Here is a 17,777-nt window from a genome sequence, read left to right on the forward strand (position 1 = left end):
AAAAAAAAAAAAAAAGAAAAGAAAAGCTACCTGAAGTTAATTTTTAAAAAAAAAAAGAAAGAAAAAAATCAGTTAACTTGGGGGAGTTGGCTTAGGATGAATATGTATTTTAATAAGGCAGGTATAATTACTTTAGGAAGTGAGTATCTGAATAATGCAGTGGATCTATAAGATTTTTTAAAACATCACTTCCTTAGAAAGTGCAGACACTAAAATGAATAGGAAAAGAAAAATCCTGTATTTGGTTTTCATGTTCTTAACTTGGCTCCTCTGGAGAGAGCACTCTCCTCCTAGTTATAGATAGAGACATTTTTATAACCAGCTCTGGTTTTTTTTCTCCCAGATGACAAGAGCAACCTTAGCATTGGATAGTAAGTTGTAGTTTTACAGAAAATGCAATCTGGATACCAGTTTGACACGTTTTAATTTAAGTTCTTTTCAGTTGTCTACCAATGAACGTGGTCTCTTAAAAGGGCCACCTGAGCCCGGGTGAGGTGGCTCACACCTGTAATCGCAGCACTCTGGGAGGCCAAGGCAGGGGGAATCACCTGAGGTCAGGAGTTGGAGACTAGCATGGTCAACATGGTGAAACCCTGTCTCAACTAAAAGTACAAACATGCCTGTAATCTCAGCTACTCAGGAGGCTGAGGCAGGAGACTCACTTGAACCTAGAGGCGGAGGTTGCAGTGAGCCGAGACTGCACCACCGCACTGTAGCCTGGGCAGCAGAGCGAGACTCAGTCTCAAAAACAAACGAACCAACAAAAAAGTTCTTTTGAACCTTTATTTCTAAATGTTAATGGCTGCCATTGAGGCTTTTTGCATTGTATGACTTCTAAAAGGAAGTAGCGGAATCTGAGTTTACTTTACTCTTTCAAGATCTGTTTCCTTTCTACAGCCAGCAGTGAACTCAGCTTACTTCCTTAGCACACATGGTTGGTATTGGAAGACCTAAAGAAGCTATTCCCAAATAACAATCAGTCAGCTTAATTGAGAAGAATATGTGAGAGTTCAGGTGTCTTGTTTTTTTTTCCCTATATGTAAACAAGCATTAAGTCAGAACGCTACTCTGTATTAGCTACATCCCCAATATTTTCTGGATCATGGCACTTGATAGGCACTCAGAAATTAAGACCCCAGGTTTCCCACTTCTCAGCATTTTAATGCTCTTTTCTGTTACAGCTTTCAAAATAAAACACTTATTGGGCTGGTTTTCTGGAAAATGTTGGCAACAAACTTCAGTAACTTTTGGAAGTCTCAGGAAATCTTTAAGCTTTTGGCCTGTCCAAGTGTAGTAGAGTAGAAGAATTAATCTTTCATTTTTCTTTGCCCTGGTTCCTTAAGGTATAATAATAGAGAAGCATAGTCTTAGGGTATTTAAATTAAAAGGCTAGGCTGGATGCAGTGGCTTATGCCTGTAATCCCAGCCCTTTGGGAGGCCGAGGCAGGTGGATCACCTGAGCTCAGGCGTTTGAGACCAGCCTGGCCAACATGATGAAACCTTGTCTCCACTAAAAATAGAAAAAACTAGCCAGGTGTGGTAGCATGCACCTGCAGTCCCAGCTACTCAGGAGACTGATGCAGGAGAATTGCTTGAGCCCAGGAGGCAGAAGTTGCAGTGAGCCGAGATTGCGCCACTGCACTCCAGCCTGGGCAATAGAGCAAGATACTTGTCTCAAAATAATAATAATAATAATAATAATTAATAAAAATAAAGGGCTAATTATAACCATTGGAAAGACTGTGGTTGTTTTGGGTTTTTTTGTTTTTTGTTTTTTGTTTTTTTGAGACAGTCTTGCTCTGTTGCTTAGGCTGGAGTGCAGTGGCACAATCTCAGCTCACTGCAGCCTCCGCCTCCCGGGTTCAAGTGATTCTTGTGCCTCAGCCTCCTAAGTAGCTGGGACTGCAGGCATGTGCCACCACGCCCAGATAATGTTTTATATTTTTTTAGTAGAGATGGGATTTCACCATGTTGGCCAGGCTGGTCTCGAACTTCTGGCCTCAGGTGATTGGCCCACCTTGGCCTCCCAAAGTGCTGGGATTACAGGTATGAACTACCGCACCCAGCTTGGAGAAACTGTTTGAAATTTTGTTTTTAAACCTCTCACCCTTATTACAGATTTTTTTAGTTCCAGGTTAAAAAACTGGGCCGGGCACAGTGGCTCACGCCTGTAATCCCAGCACTTTGGGAGGCCGAGGCGGGTGGATCACGAAGTCGAGTTCAAGACCAGCCTGGCCAACATGGTGAAACCCCATCTCTGCTAAAAATACAAAAATTGCTTAAGAACCACACCAGTGGTGATGGGAGCCTGTGATCCCAGCTACTCAGGAGGCTGAGGCAGGGAATTGCTTGAACCTGGGAAGCGGAGGTTGCAGTGAGCTGAGATAGCGCCACTGCTCTCCAGCCTGGGCGACAGAACAAGACTATGTCTCAAAAAACAAACAAAAAATTGATACCTGCATCCTTTTCACAACTACACAGAGGTAGATTTTGCCACAGATAGAAACTTGAGTTCCCACCCTCTAAATAAATGCAGGAATGAAGATTGGATTTAGTTAAAAAACATCAAGGTAAAATTGCTGGATTTTGTTTCTCCAAAAAATGGACCCAGAATCTATAAAAGTGCAAATTTAATTGAATTTTTTTGTTAAAAATGTTACTTTTAGGTCTCTGGATAGGCTCCTTTTTAGACTCTCATGGTCACTCTGACTTCACAATTGGAGCATAGTTTGTGTCTGTCACATAGCTTAATGTCATCATGTATATTTGAAAGCCAAGTCATTTATAATCTTTTAGTCTAAATTATAGGGAACTCTGCATTTGAGATATAAATGGTGGCAGAAATCTGTGTTTCTGTTCAAATCATAGTTAGCATTGTGGCCCCTAACTTTGAACAATTAGGAGCATTTAAATCTCTGAAAACAATGGGATGGCAAAATGCTTTTAGATATTTAGTGCCATTTTGGGTGTCTGCTGACTATTGGTGATAGTGGATGCTGCCTGTCTGCTAGCAGTTGGAGGTATAAAGCCTGAGCACTTTTGTTTCTGCTAGAAACTTGAGTGATAGGACTCTTTGACATTGGGCAAAATGAATTTGACTAAAGTTATATTACTGCACTAACCCACTCCCCTCTCAGGGTCAGTGCATGGCACTGTTCTGGCTGCCGTCCTGAATCGGGCTATTTCCAACAGGATGGTGGAGCACAAGGCTTCCTCTCACATAGCTGCATCCAGAACAAGGTCTGTTAAAGAGAGAGCAACTTGCTGATTGCAGGGGGGAATTTGTTCTGAGCAGTCCTTAAGAGTAATGAGAAGCCCCTGTTCTCTGTATCTGTGCTGACTGCGTTTTCTTTCTTTTTTTTTTTTTGAGATGGAGTCTCACACTGTTGCCCAGGCTGGAATGCAGTGGCATGATCTCCGCTCACTGCAACTTCCACCTCCCGGGTTCAAGCGATTCTCCTGCCTCAGCCTCCCTTGCATTTTCTTTTGGCTACAATTTGGAAAGCACTGACTTGATCTCCAGGAGTCTTGTGCAACCTGGGACTAAATACTGCCAGGAATACTCTTTTTCTTTAACTGCTTTTAAAGACTTCAGATGCTTTCATCAGTAAGGGTCCCTGGGTTTGGTGGTTCACAATCCCTGAGCAAAGATTGTTTCTTCTCTTAGCTGTTCCTCACTGCTGGTCATTTCCTGGAAGCCGAAATGGATGTGGCCCATTTATATGTGTTCTTAAGGTCTCTAGGCAAATGCTGCATTTTTCGAACTAGCAGTTAATCCCTATAAAGAATTGTAAGTTACATGGCAGGATGACATGCCAGTCATTTCATTACATGTCAACACACTGTCCCTAAGAAACCAGTACTGTTTTAAGATATAATTCTTGTTGTTGAGAGACCTTGGTCAGGTAGCTTTCCACAGTAGCCTTGTGGGGGTGGGGCTGAGTTGACATCTGAAAGGTCTTATAACTCCTAGAGATACTAGAGATGAAGCAGATGACAAGCCAGGTATGGTTCATGTGCCCATGATTGGGAGCCTTCTGGTGACATCTGCAAAAATAGCTGGAGGAAACAAGATGGACAGATGACTGATGTGGTTTTTAAGCAGTAGTAAATGCTCAGGCCTTATGAGATCCTCAGTCAGTCAGTGAGAGATGGGCAAGATGCCTTCCAAATCTGACTTAACTGAGGTTCTGTTGGTTGATTTTGAAAGTATTGGTAGAATTTGAATCATTACAAGTAATAACAGTCTTAGCAGTGAGAAGTTGAAACTTTTCCAATTGTTGTGTTTAAGGGGAAAAAGGAAAGTTGTGGAGACAGAAGCAGGAGGGAGTCTGGTCTACTCCTGGCCTAAGTAGAAAGTATTGACTAGTCTCTGAAAAATCAAATTTTCTAGCTCTCATCTGTATTAAAACTTCAAGTGCCGGCCAGGCGCGGTGGCTCATGCCTGTAATCCCAACACTTTGGGAGGCCGAGGCGGGCGGATCACCTGAGGTCGGGAGTTTGAGACCAGCCTGAACAACATGGAGAAACCCTGTCTCTACTAAAAATACAAAATTAGCCAGGCATGGCAGTGCATGTCTCTAATCCCAGCTACTCGGGAGGCTGAGGCAGAAGAATTGCTTGAATCTGGGAGGTGGAGGTTGCACCATTGCACTCCAGCCTAGACAACAAGAGCGAAACTCCATCTCAAAAAAAAAAAAGAAAAAATTTCAACTACTTTTTAAAGGAGGTTGCTGAAATAGGGTTACAGGTGTGTTTGTCTGTGTGTCTTATGACAACTAATTTACTTTCATTTAGGGGAGGAAAAAGAATGTCAGTGAGTTAAAATAAATCTTACATCTGTTTCCTCAAGGCAAAAGAATGCATGTGCAGTTGTCCACAAGTCGGCTTCGGACTGCCCCTGGGATGGGAGACCAGAGTGGCTGCTATCGGTGTGGGAAAGAAGGGCACTGGTCCAAAGAGTGCCCAGTAGATCGTACGGGTCGTGTGGCAGACTTTACTGAGCAGTATAATGAACAATATGGAGCAGTTCGCACACCTTACACCATGGGCTATGGGGAATCCATGTATTACAACGATGCATATGGAGCACTCGACTACTATAAGCGATACCGGGTCCGCTCTTATGAGGCAGTAGCAGCAGCGGCAGCGGCTTCTGCATACAACTACGCAGAGCAGACCATGTCCCATCTGCCTCAAGTCCAAAGCACAACTGTGACCAGCCACCTCAACTCTACTTCTGTTGATCCCTACGACAGACACCTATTGCCAAACTCTGGCGCTGCTGCCACTTCAGCTGCTATGGCTGCTGCTGCGGCCACCACTTCCTCCTACTATGGAAGGGACAGGAGCCCACTGCGTCGTGCTGCAGCCATGCTCCCCACGGTTGGAGAGGGCTACGGTTATGGGCCAGAGAGTGAGTTATCTCAGGCTTCAGCAGCTACACGGAATTCTCTGTATGACATGGCCCGGTATGAACGGGAGCAGTATGTGGACCGAGCCCGGTACTCAGCCTTTTAAAAACTGGAGGTGAGAGATGGGTGGGAATGGTTAAAAGATTCCATTTAGTTCCCTTGAAAGAGACCCATGCTTCATAAAGGAGGCTAGAGCCACCTGTTTGCTCTCCGGACAGTATCCAAAAGGTACAAATTACATGTTAGTCTTCAATATTTCTCTAGCTTAGGCCACAAGTTCCATTTGGCCTGTCAAGGTGTTAGTGTATGACTCCAATCAACTTGTTCCTTCTGAGAGAACAACAAATTCAATTTGATAGAACATTCTTTAATCAGTTGTAAGTATATTTGGGTTACAGAAAAACATTTGAGAGATCTAACATTTGTTACGTGCTCTCTATATATCATCTATACGATAAGACTGAAATATTTTATTCTTTTACGGAGAAGGGAACCTCAGAGAGGTTAAGTACTTTGCCCAAAGTCATTTGGTAAATGGAAGGTAGAGTCAGAATTCAAACACGGGCCTGATTCCGAAACCCGTGCTCACTCTACTGCAGAAGTACTGCCATGGTAAAGCTGAAGGGCATAGGTTCAGGGCTTAGTAATTAATATCACAGTGAAAATTTTAACTTTTACTTTAGGCTTACAGTTTGCTAATAAAATTGCTACTTGAGGGCAGAGGCAGTGGCTCACGCCTGTAATCCTAACACTGGGAGGCTGAGGCGGGAGGATCACTTGAGCCCAGGAGTTCAAGACCAGCCTAGGCAACATAGCAAGACCCTGTCTCTACAAAGAAAATTAAATTAGCAGGGTGTAATGGGGAGCACCTGTGATCCCAGCTACTCAGAATGCTGAGGTTGGAAGGATCACTTGAGCCCAAGAGTTAAAAGAGGCCACAGTGAGCTATGATCACACCACTGTATTCCAGCCTGGGCAACAGAGTGAGACCCTTCTCTGCTTTTTTTAAAAAAAAAAAGCAAAAAAAAAAAACTACTTCTTGGGTCATTACCCTTTGTCAAAGGAAACTCTTCGAATATCATACCAAATGCCAGAGGAAGTCCTATAAATTTCAAATGTTCACTTCTAAGACATTTACTTGAAAGTTGAATGTTTTGATCTTCTGCCCCATGGAGTCCTTATTAGTAATCTAGACTAGCATCTTGTTCTATATGGGCACTTAAGCCCTATTTCTTCATAGCCTGTTATGCTGTCATTTAGAGCTGGATGCTTCCCATTTCTTCCAGCAATTTTTGTTTTGTGTTTTTTGTTGTTGAAGACAGGAACATTTCAGGAGTTAGATAAACTGGTAATTTTCAGATGTGTAGAAAATTGCATAGGTAGTGAAAGCCAATGCCATAGGCTCTGAAATTTTACTATTTCCTACATCAGGAAATGTGCACCAGAAGTGCTAAAATGCCAGGAATAATTTTGAGTATCTAAAGATAGATAAATCTTTTTATCTGAGTGGAAGTGGCATTATGACAACTTTACATTCTCATGGTTTTTCTTTTACCTTGAAAATGAGCATCACTTGAATTGGGGCCCCAGAAGCAAGGTTAAAGTGAGTTACTACTGAGTTTCTGGTGTTCCTAACTTATGCCTTTGGTATTTATGTAGAAGATAACAAAGCAGCTGTGTACAGTGGCTCCCACCTGTAGTCCCAACTATTCAGGAGGCTGAGGCTGGAGGATCCCTTGAGCCCAGGAGTGAGGGACTGCAGTTAGCCACTGCATTCCAGCCTGGGCAACAGAGTGGCTCCTCTCTCTCTTAAAAAAAGAAAAAAAAAAAAAAGCAAAGCCATAGGAATTTGCTTTTTTATGTGAATTGAGAAGCAAATGTTACGAACCTGTAATAAGTTGTACCCCTATATGCATGTAAACAAGTCTTGAGATCTCTTGAGACCACCGTGCAGCCAGTCTGTGTTTATGTGTGAAGCAAATGATCTTAAAATTTGTAGTTTGCCATTAATTTTTACTTTTAATGCAGCTGGATCTAGCATGAGATGGGATATGCTTCTGAAGTAAGCTGGTATAAATCTTATCAGATAACCTGTTTCTCTTATGTTTCAAAGTTAAGTATTAAATTCATATATTGTAGTCTTCAAAAGGTATTGCTAGGACATTTTAAAATGAATTTTGACTGCAAGCAGTGGTTGTTCAACTAACCTCTTTTTAGTGATGACTTTTAAAGAAACTTACCTTCCAGGTGTGAACCTCAAATGGACTGAATAACCCTGAGTTGGTTGCAGTCCCAGGAGCCTGATGTTAATGAGGCTGCCAGGATGAAATACTCCAGAACTGTTGGGGATCCAAATTCGGGTCTCACCCTAGCAGAACTGATCCAAGAACGTCACAACTTTTGAAGTCGATTGGCACAGATCAAGACCAAGATTTGGCCCTTTGTCTGTAATAAGTAGAGGAACTTGGTGTGAGTTAACTTTTTTTTTCCCCCAGCCATTGGTGTCTGGAGTTCCCATCATCTATAGAAGGATTAGAGAATTTTAGGAGTGATTTCTTCTTTTGATTTGGCAAGGGAGATTTGGTCAATTAGGGGAACTACTGGAACTGTGGCTCTAACTCTGTGACAGTGTGACATGTAGGTGTGTTGGAATTGGGTGAATGACTGGCTGCTCCTTGATATCCTACCCCTTGTGACCATTTCTGAAAGCTTGTTTACTGTGAAAGATTAAAACACATTTAGAATAGTGCAGTTCGCCATATATGACATCTCAGCATCTTCTGCTTTTCCTGGACCCCAAAATTAAATTGCAGTTCTTGAAAATGTATGTATGCCCTTTGTTGCAGCAACAGTAGCCTTCTGTCACAGGGGTTATCTTGTCTAAAAGATGGATAAGAAAGATGTATTTATCACCAACACATTCTTCAGCTAGATTGCATCTTTTCCTATATAGCCGTAAGTAGATTCCTATATATAGCTATTGATAGACTCCTAGGTAATTACATAGGATATGAGTTAGATCCAGTCTGACTTGGTTTTGTTTTGTTCTTTTTTTTCCCCTGTGGAATACAGGATGGGACCCAGGGCGCTTGTACTCGGAGCCAGGCTGCTCTCCAGGCATTGTGTAAGCCTCTTGTGTTGTGCTCTCTTTCAGGTAGGATAATTGCGGACTGAACCCTCGGGCTGCGGTCATATATGAGAACTTGCTCCGCGCGGTCCCCTTTGCCGGGATGTTTCCGTTGCTTCATGTTTCAGTAAACAAAAGGAGTTTGTGACCAACTATGTTTTCTTTCTTAATTTAATTCTTCTAAGTTGACTTTTCTTTCCTCCTGAAACTAGTCTCTGTAGCCTTTCACTCTGTTCCTTACATTCTCAGCCTCTGAGCAGCCCTGGGTAAGGATTATGCTGGCATCCCCTTTTTCCTGTGCAGCGGAGCCCCTCTTATCTTGCTTTCCCTAGGAGTTGAATCCTTCCCCCTGCCTACCTGCAGCATCTCCTTTCCCTTTAAAATGACCATGTAGTGGCAAGCAGCCTTTTACTCTTCTGTTAGCTCTGGACTCTAACATTGAAGTTACTCTTCTGAAATTGCTAGGACCATTGGGGGTTTTGTTGTTTTGTTTTGTTTTTTTATGTCCGACCTGTGATCGTGGTACAGCATTAGCTGAAATTTACCCTTGTTTTATTCCATGCCTCCCTTTTTTTTTTTTGATTTTTTGACAAATAAACGTTCCTAACACTTAAATATCTTTTTATGTTTGTGATTGTTACTTACCACCAGTCTTTTTGTTCTCTCCTAGTTCTTAAGCTACAAAGTTCAAACTAATAGATGTCAGAAATTTACATATAGAAGGAAGGATTTAAGCCCATGCGTGGTGGCTCAGACCTGTAATCTTAGCACTTGGGAGGTTGAGGTGGGCGGATCACTTAAGCCCACTGAAGTTCAAGACCAGCCTAAGCAACATGTCGAAACCCTATTTCTAACAAAAATAAAAATTAGTTGGCCGGCTGGGCATGGTGGCTCACGCTGTAATCCTAGCACTTTGGGAGGCCGAGGTGGGTGGATCACCTGAGGTCAGGGAGACCAACACGGTGAAACCCCATCTCTCCTAAAATACAAAAATTAGCTGGGCATGGTGGCAGGCGCCTGTAATCCCAGCTACTCGGGAGGCTGAGGCAGGAGAATCGCTTGAACCCAGGAGGCAGAGGTCACGGGGAGCCGAGATTGCACCACTGTACTCCATCTCAAAAAAAAAAAAAAAAATTAGCTGGGCATGGTGGTGCACGCCTGTAATAGCAGCTACTCAAGAGGCTGAGGTGGGAGATTCTCTTGAGCCTAGGAAGTCGAGGCTGCAGTGAGCTGTGATCCTGCCACTGCACTCCATTCTGGGCAGTGGGAGACCCTGTCTCCAAAACGACAAAAAAAAGGATTTAGTGAGGTGAGTGCTGTGGCTTCAGTAATAGGTGATGGGAAGTTAGCCAGATTCTTGAGACATTGCTAAATTTGCTACAGCTGGTGGTGAGGCTACTTTTCTCTAACCAGAGCTGCTCTTAAAGCAGTTTAAAGGCTAACAGATCCAGATTAGTAGTGCTAGGAATAAGCCCTGCATCAGAAAAAGGCTGAGCCAGATTCTCTCCAAGGACCTATCATGTTAACTCAATTTCACTTCATATTTTTCTGGCTCATATTTTAAAAAAAAATTTGCTTAGTTACCACCCCTCCCCAGTGTTTCTCCTTTTTTTATTTTTAAAAAATAATTAAATTCACTTATGAGCTATTAAAAGAGGTATCTCTTCCCAAGGTGCTAATATTCTGCTAGGATTAGGCTTTGGCTAAAATAAAGTCATATGAGTACTTTGAGCAGAAAAGCAAATCACATATTAATGATTAGCAGTGACATTTTGCAGTCACGTATGTCCTTCTAGATCACGGACATCTTACTTATCTTTGTTTAGATCCCCATAGAACACATTTAAGGATGGACTCAACCCTACTTAAGCTTTATTGTACTTTATATGGAAATGTTGATGTGTAAATTTTGACTACATGTGAAATTTTACCTACAATAATATAGCATTTACTTCACGTATTTCATACTTAATCTGGACAGGTAAAGCAAAAATTTTCCCTCATTTCTTAGGGGAACAGACTGACAAATCTACAGAAGTTAACCTGTCCATGCACACATTCCAACCAGTGGTGAAGTACATAAGGCTCATGTTAGCTTCAGTATTCCCCAGGGAAGCAAGACTCTGTTTTACAAAAGAGAAAATAAGGCAAAGATGCTGGGATTTTCTTGTGATCTGCAAGGCACTATGCAGAGCCGAGAAAAAAAATTTGCAGATTTTGCTGGCCTCGGCAAAATCTCTGATGGTTCTCCATGCTAGGTTTCAACCAATTCAACATAGGAAGTTTAACATATGCCAGGTGCATGGCTCACGCCTGTAATCCTAGCACTTTGGGAGGCTGAGGCGGGTGGATTTCCTGAGCTCAAGAATTGAGACCAGCGTGGGCAACATGGCGAAACCCCATCTCTACTAAAAATACAAAAAATTTAGCCGGGCATGGTGGTGTGTACCTGTAATCCCAGCTACTGGGGAGGCTGAGGCACAAGAATCGCTTGAACCCAGGAGGCAGAGGTTACAGTGAGCTGATATTGCGCCACTGCACTCCAGCCTGGGTGACAGAGTGAGACTCTGTCTCAAAAAAAATAAGTAAATAATAAACATATCTTGATTTCTATCTCATTGGCAGAACAAGAAAAAAAATTTTCTGGCCGGGCACGGTGGCTCACGCTTCTAATCTTTGGGAGGCCAAGGCGGGCAGATCATGAGGTCAGGAGATCGAGACCATGCTAGCTAACACAGTGAAACCCCATCTCTACTAAAAATGCAAAAAATTATCCGGGTGTGATGGCAGGCGCCTGTAGTCCCAGTTACTCGGGAGGCTGAGGCAGGAGAATGGTGTGAACCCGGGAGGCGGAACTTGTAGTGAGCGTCACTGCACTCCAGGCCAGGCAACAGAGCAAGACAACATCTCAAAAAAAAAAAACTTTTTTTATGCAGAAGAGTTCTATATCATCACTGCCCAATAACACTTCTGGCAGTGATGGAAGTGTTCCATATCTGTGCTATCCCAATTTGTGGCTACTGTGGTAAAATGAGTTACCCTATGGTTAGGTAGTAAAATAAGCTACTCATAGGTGGAGAAAAAGCCCTGCAGTATTGTGTAATTTTTATTTTAGAAAACCTTTCACCCCAAAAGAGGATGGTTAAGTAAGACAAATGTATTTTTCTTTAAGATGGAGTCTCGCTCTGTCGCGCAGGCTCGAGTGCACTGGTATGATCTCGGCTCACTGCAACCTCTGCCTCCCAGGTTCAAGCAATTCTCCTGTCTCAACCTTCCCAGTAGCTGGGATTACAGTCGCACGACACCACGCCTGGTGAATTTTTGTATTTTTAGTAGAGATGGAGTTTCACCACATTGGTCAGGCTGGTCTTGAACACCTGACCTCAAGTGGTCCACCTGCCTCGGTCTCCCAAAATGCTGGGATTACAGGCGTGAGCCACTGCACCCGGCCAATGTTTTTATTTCTAAACCTTACTTCTCATATGAGAAACTGCATATTGTGAATACAAAATTCCTTTAGTTCACCAAGACCAAGTTTCTCACTATAGACCATTTCAGAGTCCCATGAGGCCTCTCAACACTAAAAGCTCCTGAATTCATTTATCAGCTGTTTGAATTCCTACTATGAGCTGGGATGTGGGAACATGGTAATGAATGAGGCATATGTGGTTTCTGTAGCCTCAGATCTACCCCCTTCCTCGGATTTCCAGATACATAGTGAAGCTGGCATAGCACAGAAAAACACTAGACCCTCAGGGTACTCAATGCACTGTTAGGAACTTGTCCTAAGGGCAGAAAAAGGTCGGCTGCCTGAAAGATCCTGCCTGGACCAGGAAAGGGAAGCAACTTGCCCCAGATTGATTTCATAGCTTATCGGGATTTTGCTTACAAACCTGGTCCTCAGGAAGTCACCTGGCCTAGGAGATTCGGGAAAAGGAAGGAGGGGAGAAGTAAATATTCCTGGGAAGAGCTGTCAGTTTGGTGGAAGATCAATCTCATCTTTCTTCAGACCAGAGCTAGGCTCTACTGCTGAGGAGAAATGAAATGCAAGAAATGATAGAATCAGGCCGGGCGCGGTGGCTCAAGCCTGTAATCCCAGCACTTTGGGAGGCCGAGACGGGCGGATCACGAGGTCAGGAGATCGAGACCATCCTGGCTAACACGGTGAAACCCCGTCTCTACTAAAAAAATGCAAAAAACTAGCCGGGTGAGGTGGCGGGCGCCTGTAGTCCCAACTACTCAGGAGGCTGAGGCAGGAGAATGGCGTAAACCCGGGAGGCGGAGCTTGCAGTGAGCTGAGATCCGGCCACTGCACTCCAGCCTGGGCGACAGAGCGAGACTCCGTCTCAAAAAAAAAAAAAAAAAAGAAATGACAGAATCAGCTCCAGGACTTGTGGGGGAAGAGTGAAAAATCTGACAAGATGAATTCAATCTGAAATGCCTTAGGTTTGCAGGGCCTTTGAGAATCCAGGTCAAATTCAAACTGCGTGTCTGTCACCTCTGCAAATCCACAAGAACCCAATGAGGTAGCATCCTGGCTCTCCCAGCAGTTAAGCAACTGAGGTTTAGAAAGTTTAGGCTGGGCGCAGTGGTCTACCTATAATCCCAGCACTTTGGGAGGCTGAGGCAGATGAATCACCCGAGGTCAGGAGTTCAAGACCAGCCTGACCAACATGGTGAAACCCTGTCTGTACTAAAAATACAAAAAAATTAGCTGGGTGTGGTGGCGCGTGTCTGTAATCCCAGCTACTCAGGAGGCTGAGGCAGAATCGCTTGAACCTGGGAGGTGGAGGTTGCAGTGAGCCAAGATCACACCACTGCACTCCAGGCTGGGTGACAGAGCAAGACTGTCTCAAACAAAAAAAGAAAAGTTTAAAGGATTTGCCCAACATCCCCACAGTGGTAAAGACAAAGAGACCCCTGTGCTTGTTCACCACAGCAGAAAGTTGCATTAAGAAGCTCCTGAAATAGAGATAAGCAGTTGGCTATAAGACCAAGAGTCCTAAGGAGAGTCCTGGTCCGCATGGAAGGGGATGGGGAGGGAGGCTTGCAAGCTCTTCAAATGGAGGGAACTAGGTGGCCCTGGCCCACATTTGGCTCTGGTATCTCAGGTATCTTAGAAGCCTGACAGTGGCTCTGAGAATTAGGAAAAGTGAGTGGCTAGGGAAAGGGGTCCTTCTCCTAGCACCGTGGGTACTGGGTACCACTCTATCTCCCCACTTTGGGACATGGCCAGTACCTTTCAGTGGTCATGTTTGTGACTTGTACCTCACCTCTGTACAGACAAGATCTACTGGAGATCAGTTTATCGGGGTGTGTGACCAGCACTCTGAAGCACACGTCCTCACATAAAATGGCACTGCCCTAAACAGGGCTGGGGCAGCGTAGGGGAAGTCACGGGGAGCTGACAACCCCCTACCCTCTTGAACAACCTGGGAGAGCCCCAGGCACTGCAGGGCAGCCAGAACGCAGGCCAGATTGGGAGCTACCTGTGGTGGAGGCCGTAAGCCCTGGGCCCATTTGCTGAACTATCGGCTAAAAGTATAATGCAGGCTCTGGAGGGGAATGCCAGAACTCAAGTCCGAGCCTGTTTTGTAACCTTGGGCATGTTACTTAATCTCTGAGCCCATTTTTTCATTTGTCAGTCAGGAATTTATACCTTCCTCTCAGAGTTGTTTGGAGGGGTTAATGTAAAACATTCCAGAAATGTTGGCTATTACTATTACAAATGAACTATGCCAGGCTCTGGAAGACCATTAACAAGCTAGACAGTGTGTGATCTCTTGTGGAGCTCACAAACTGAGGCGGTAGACCCTCAAATACACAAATAGATCTGTGCTGCCAAATATAAAAGAGGGCTGTTCCTGCAGGGGGACAGAGGGGATATAAGGCCCATGTGGGAGCTGAAGTGGTAACTGAGGGAGAGCTGTTAGTGCTCCCTCTCCCGCCCTGACTCTTGCCAGCAGTGGATGCTCAAGACAAGCTGCTCGCAGCTCTGCCTTTAGTGCTTACCAAACTTTAAACCTAAAGGGCCCTCCTAGGTTATCAAGCACTTCTACCACATCTGCTTTTTTTTTTTTTTTCTGTTTTTTAGAGACAGAGTCTTGCTCTGTCGCCCAGCCTAGAGTGCAATGGCGCGATCTCAGCTCACTGCAAGCTCCGCCTCCTGGGTTCATGCCATTCTCCTGCCTCAGCCTCCTTAGTAGCTGGGACTACTGGCGCCCGCCACCACGCACAGATAATTTTTTTTTGTATTTTTAGTAGAAACGGGGTTTCACCATGTTAGCCAGGATAGTCTCGATCTCCTGACCACGTGATCCACCCACCTCGGCCTCCCAAAGTGCTAGGATTACAGGCGTGAGCCACCGCGCCCAGCCCATATCTGCTTTTCTTGACTGCTAACCTCTTATGGGCTGGGGATGACTCCAGCCCTAACAGTGGCCATTTATGGGTCCTCTGCTCCTACTCCAGTGTCTGGCCCTGTACTTGCACTTAGTTCCTTGAATGACTGGTGGCTGCTAAAGCAATAAATGGCTGGATAGTGGGTGGGCAGGGTAGTACATTAAGGGGAGCACATCATTCACATGGCAGCCTACATACACACATTTATTAACAAATGCCCATTATATGTGTTTCAGACATTTCCAAGGACTGGAAATATTGAAGGAAGGTAATTTCCTGTTTCCCTTACAGTTTTGTGAAGAAATTATTCAATAAATGAATAAGCAAAGAAATTGGGCCAGGTGCAGTGGCTCATGCCTATAATCCCCGCATTTTGGGAGGACGAGGCAGGCGGAATTCCTTAAGTCAGGAGTTCGAGACCAGCCTGACCAACATGGTGAAACCCTGTCTCTACTAAAAATACAAAAATTAGCTGGGCGTGGTGGCGCGCACCTGTAATCCCAGCTACTCAGGAGGCCGAGGCAGAGAATCGCTTGAATCCGGGAGGTGGAGGTTGCAGTGAGCCGAGATTGTGCCACTGTACTTCAGCCTGGGCGACAGAGCGAGACTCCGTCTAAAACAAAAAAGAAATTAGTGGCCTGGTGCAGTGGCTCACACCTGTAATCCCAGCACTTTGGGAGGCCAAGGCGGGAAGATCACTTGAGTTCAGGAGTTCGAGACCAGCCTGGACAACGTGGCAAAACCCTGTCTCTACTAAAAATACAAAAAAAATTAGGCAGGAGCCTGTAATTCTACCTATTCAGTAGGCTTAAGTAGGAGAATCACTTGAACCTGGGAGGCAGAGGTTGTAGTGAGCCGAGATCCTGTCACTGCACTTCCAGCCTGGCTGACAGCAAGACTCTGTCTCAAAAAAAAAAAAAAAACAAAAGACTCCCATCTCAAAAAAAAAAAAAAAAAAGAAAAAATTTGTGACAAGTACCACAAATTACACAGAATAGGTCCAATGGCAGGGAATAATGGGAGGACATATCTACTAAGCTACAGGCAGGTGGTTTAGGAGGGCATTCCGATACTTGATCCTAAAGCTAAGACCTGAGGATAAGTTAGCTCTAAAGCAGTAAAGAGAAAGGTCCTTCCAGATTTAATTAAAACAAACAAACAAACAAAAAATGGCCCTGAGGCAGGAAAGAGCTCAGTGTATACAATGATCTGAAAGGAGAGTCAGTGTGGTCAGAAAAGGATAGATAAATAGGGAAAAGGGCCTGAGATAATAGAGTGTGACAGAGGCAAGGCACGATCAAACTAAGGGACTAGGCATTTTACTTTAGATAGAATTGGAAGTTGCTGAAAGGTTCTGAGTAAGGAACATCTGATTTACATTTCACAAGATCATTCTGGCTACTAAATGGAGAATACTTTGAAGACACAAGGATGACGAAAAGACAGACCTGGAGGTCACTGTAGTCATCTTGGTGGAAGAGGATAGCATGGTCTAGACTATGGCTGTGGCAAAGACATAGAGAAAAGAGGCAACATGTGATATAAACATGGTGAAGAGCTGCTAATGATTGGGGAGGGGGTAAGAATGACTACCAGGAATCTGGCTGGAAGAGAAGGGGATAAGGAAGACTGAAGGAGAAATGATTTTAAGAGTGGGGAGTCTCCGGAGCTCTATCTCAGATGTACCAAGTTTGAGGTGTATTAAGAGAACCAGCCAGGCACAGTAGCTCATGCTTGTAATCCCAGCATGTTGGGAGGCCAAGGCAGGAGGAACCCAAGGTCAGTAGTTCGAGACTAGCCTGGCCAATATGGTGAAATCCCGTCTGTACTAAAAATACAAAAATTAGCCAGGTGTAGTGGCACGCGCGTGTAGTCCCAGCTATTCAAGAGACTGAGGCAGAAGAATCACTTGAATCCGGGAGGCGGAGGTTGCAGTGAGCCGAGATCACGCCACTGCACTCCAGCCTGGGCAACAGAGCGAGACTCTATCTCAAAAAAAAAAAAAAAAAAAAGAAGAGAACCAAGAAGAAATGTCAACTAGGTCTCCAGATCCCTGAATCTTGAGCACAGAAGAGAGGTTTTGAACTGGAGATATCAAGAGTCTTTAAAACCTGGGTCAGTGTTAGTAACAGAAATACAATGTGAGCCACAAATGCAAACCACATAGGGAACTGAAACAGGTGAAATTAAGTTGTATTAATTTTATTTTCCCCAGATAGTCTAGGGGTTAGGAAAAAAACAAACACAATTTTAATGTATTTTTACCCAATATATGCAAAAAAATTATCACTTCAACATATAATGAGCATTAAAAAATGAATATATTCTTTCTCATATTATTATTTTTTTTTTTTTGAAAGACAGACTCTTGCTCTGTCACCCAGGCTAGAGTGCAGTGGCCCAATCTTGGCTCACTAGATCCCCCACCTCCCGGGTTCAAGTGATTCTTCTGTCTCAGCCTCCCAAGTAGCTGGGATTACAGGCACATGCCACCACGCCTGGCTAATTTTTGTATTTTTAGTAGAGATGGAGTTTCACCATCTTGACCAGGCTGGTCTCAAACTTCTGACATCAAGTGATCTGCCTGCCTTGGCCTCCCAAAGTGCCGGGATTACAGGCATGAGCCACAGCACCTGGCTTATCATATTAATTTTTTAAATCCCATAGGTATTTGGTACTCACAGCACTGTATATGGCTCTAGCTACCACACTGAACAGCACAACTCCAGATGGTATACAAAGCCAAAGCAATGAATGAAGTCTTAAAGAGGATTTCAAACTTGGCACTACTGGTATCTGGGAAAGGTGCCCTCCTGTGCATTGGAGGATGTTTA

At 44.1% G+C, this 17,777-nt stretch overlaps 2 protein-coding genes across 4 annotated transcripts in view; one reads left to right on the forward strand and one right to left on the reverse strand.

Annotated features, from left to right (window-relative positions):
- RBM4B (RNA binding motif protein 4B) overlaps nt 1-9,156 on the forward strand; it is a 13,468-nt gene extending 4,312 nt beyond the window's left edge. Inside the window, exons 3-4 of one of the 2 annotated variants that reach the window (XM_011942416.1) lie at nt 4,853-5,529; nt 8,569-9,156. In XM_011942416.1, the coding sequence (XP_011797806.1) occupies nt 4,853-5,520 (668 nt within the window). In that variant the 3' untranslated portion in view covers nt 5,521-5,529; nt 8,569-9,156. Of the gene's footprint in view, nt 1-4,852; nt 5,530-7,661 lie in introns of both variants that reach the window. The other variant, XM_011942417.1, reaches the window with a different exon arrangement.
- The window catches only part of LOC105512109 (RNA-binding protein 4), a 33,205-nt gene continuing 21,188 nt past the window's right edge, over nt 5,761-17,777 (reverse strand). Inside the window, exon 3 of one of the 2 annotated variants that reach the window (XM_011942411.1) lies at nt 5,761-8,294. In XM_011942411.1, the coding sequence (XP_011797801.1) occupies nt 8,185-8,294 (110 nt within the window). In that variant the 3' untranslated portion in view covers nt 5,761-8,184. Of the gene's footprint in view, nt 8,295-12,626; nt 12,723-17,777 lie in introns of those variants that run through there. The other variant, XM_011942412.1, reaches the window with a different exon arrangement.

This window comes from Colobus angolensis, unplaced genomic scaffold (genome assembly GCF_000951035.1).
Source record: "Colobus angolensis palliatus isolate OR3802 unplaced genomic scaffold, Cang.pa_1.0 Scaffold21, whole genome shotgun sequence".
Taxonomy (NCBI): Eukaryota; Metazoa; Chordata; class Mammalia; order Primates; family Cercopithecidae; genus Colobus; species Colobus angolensis.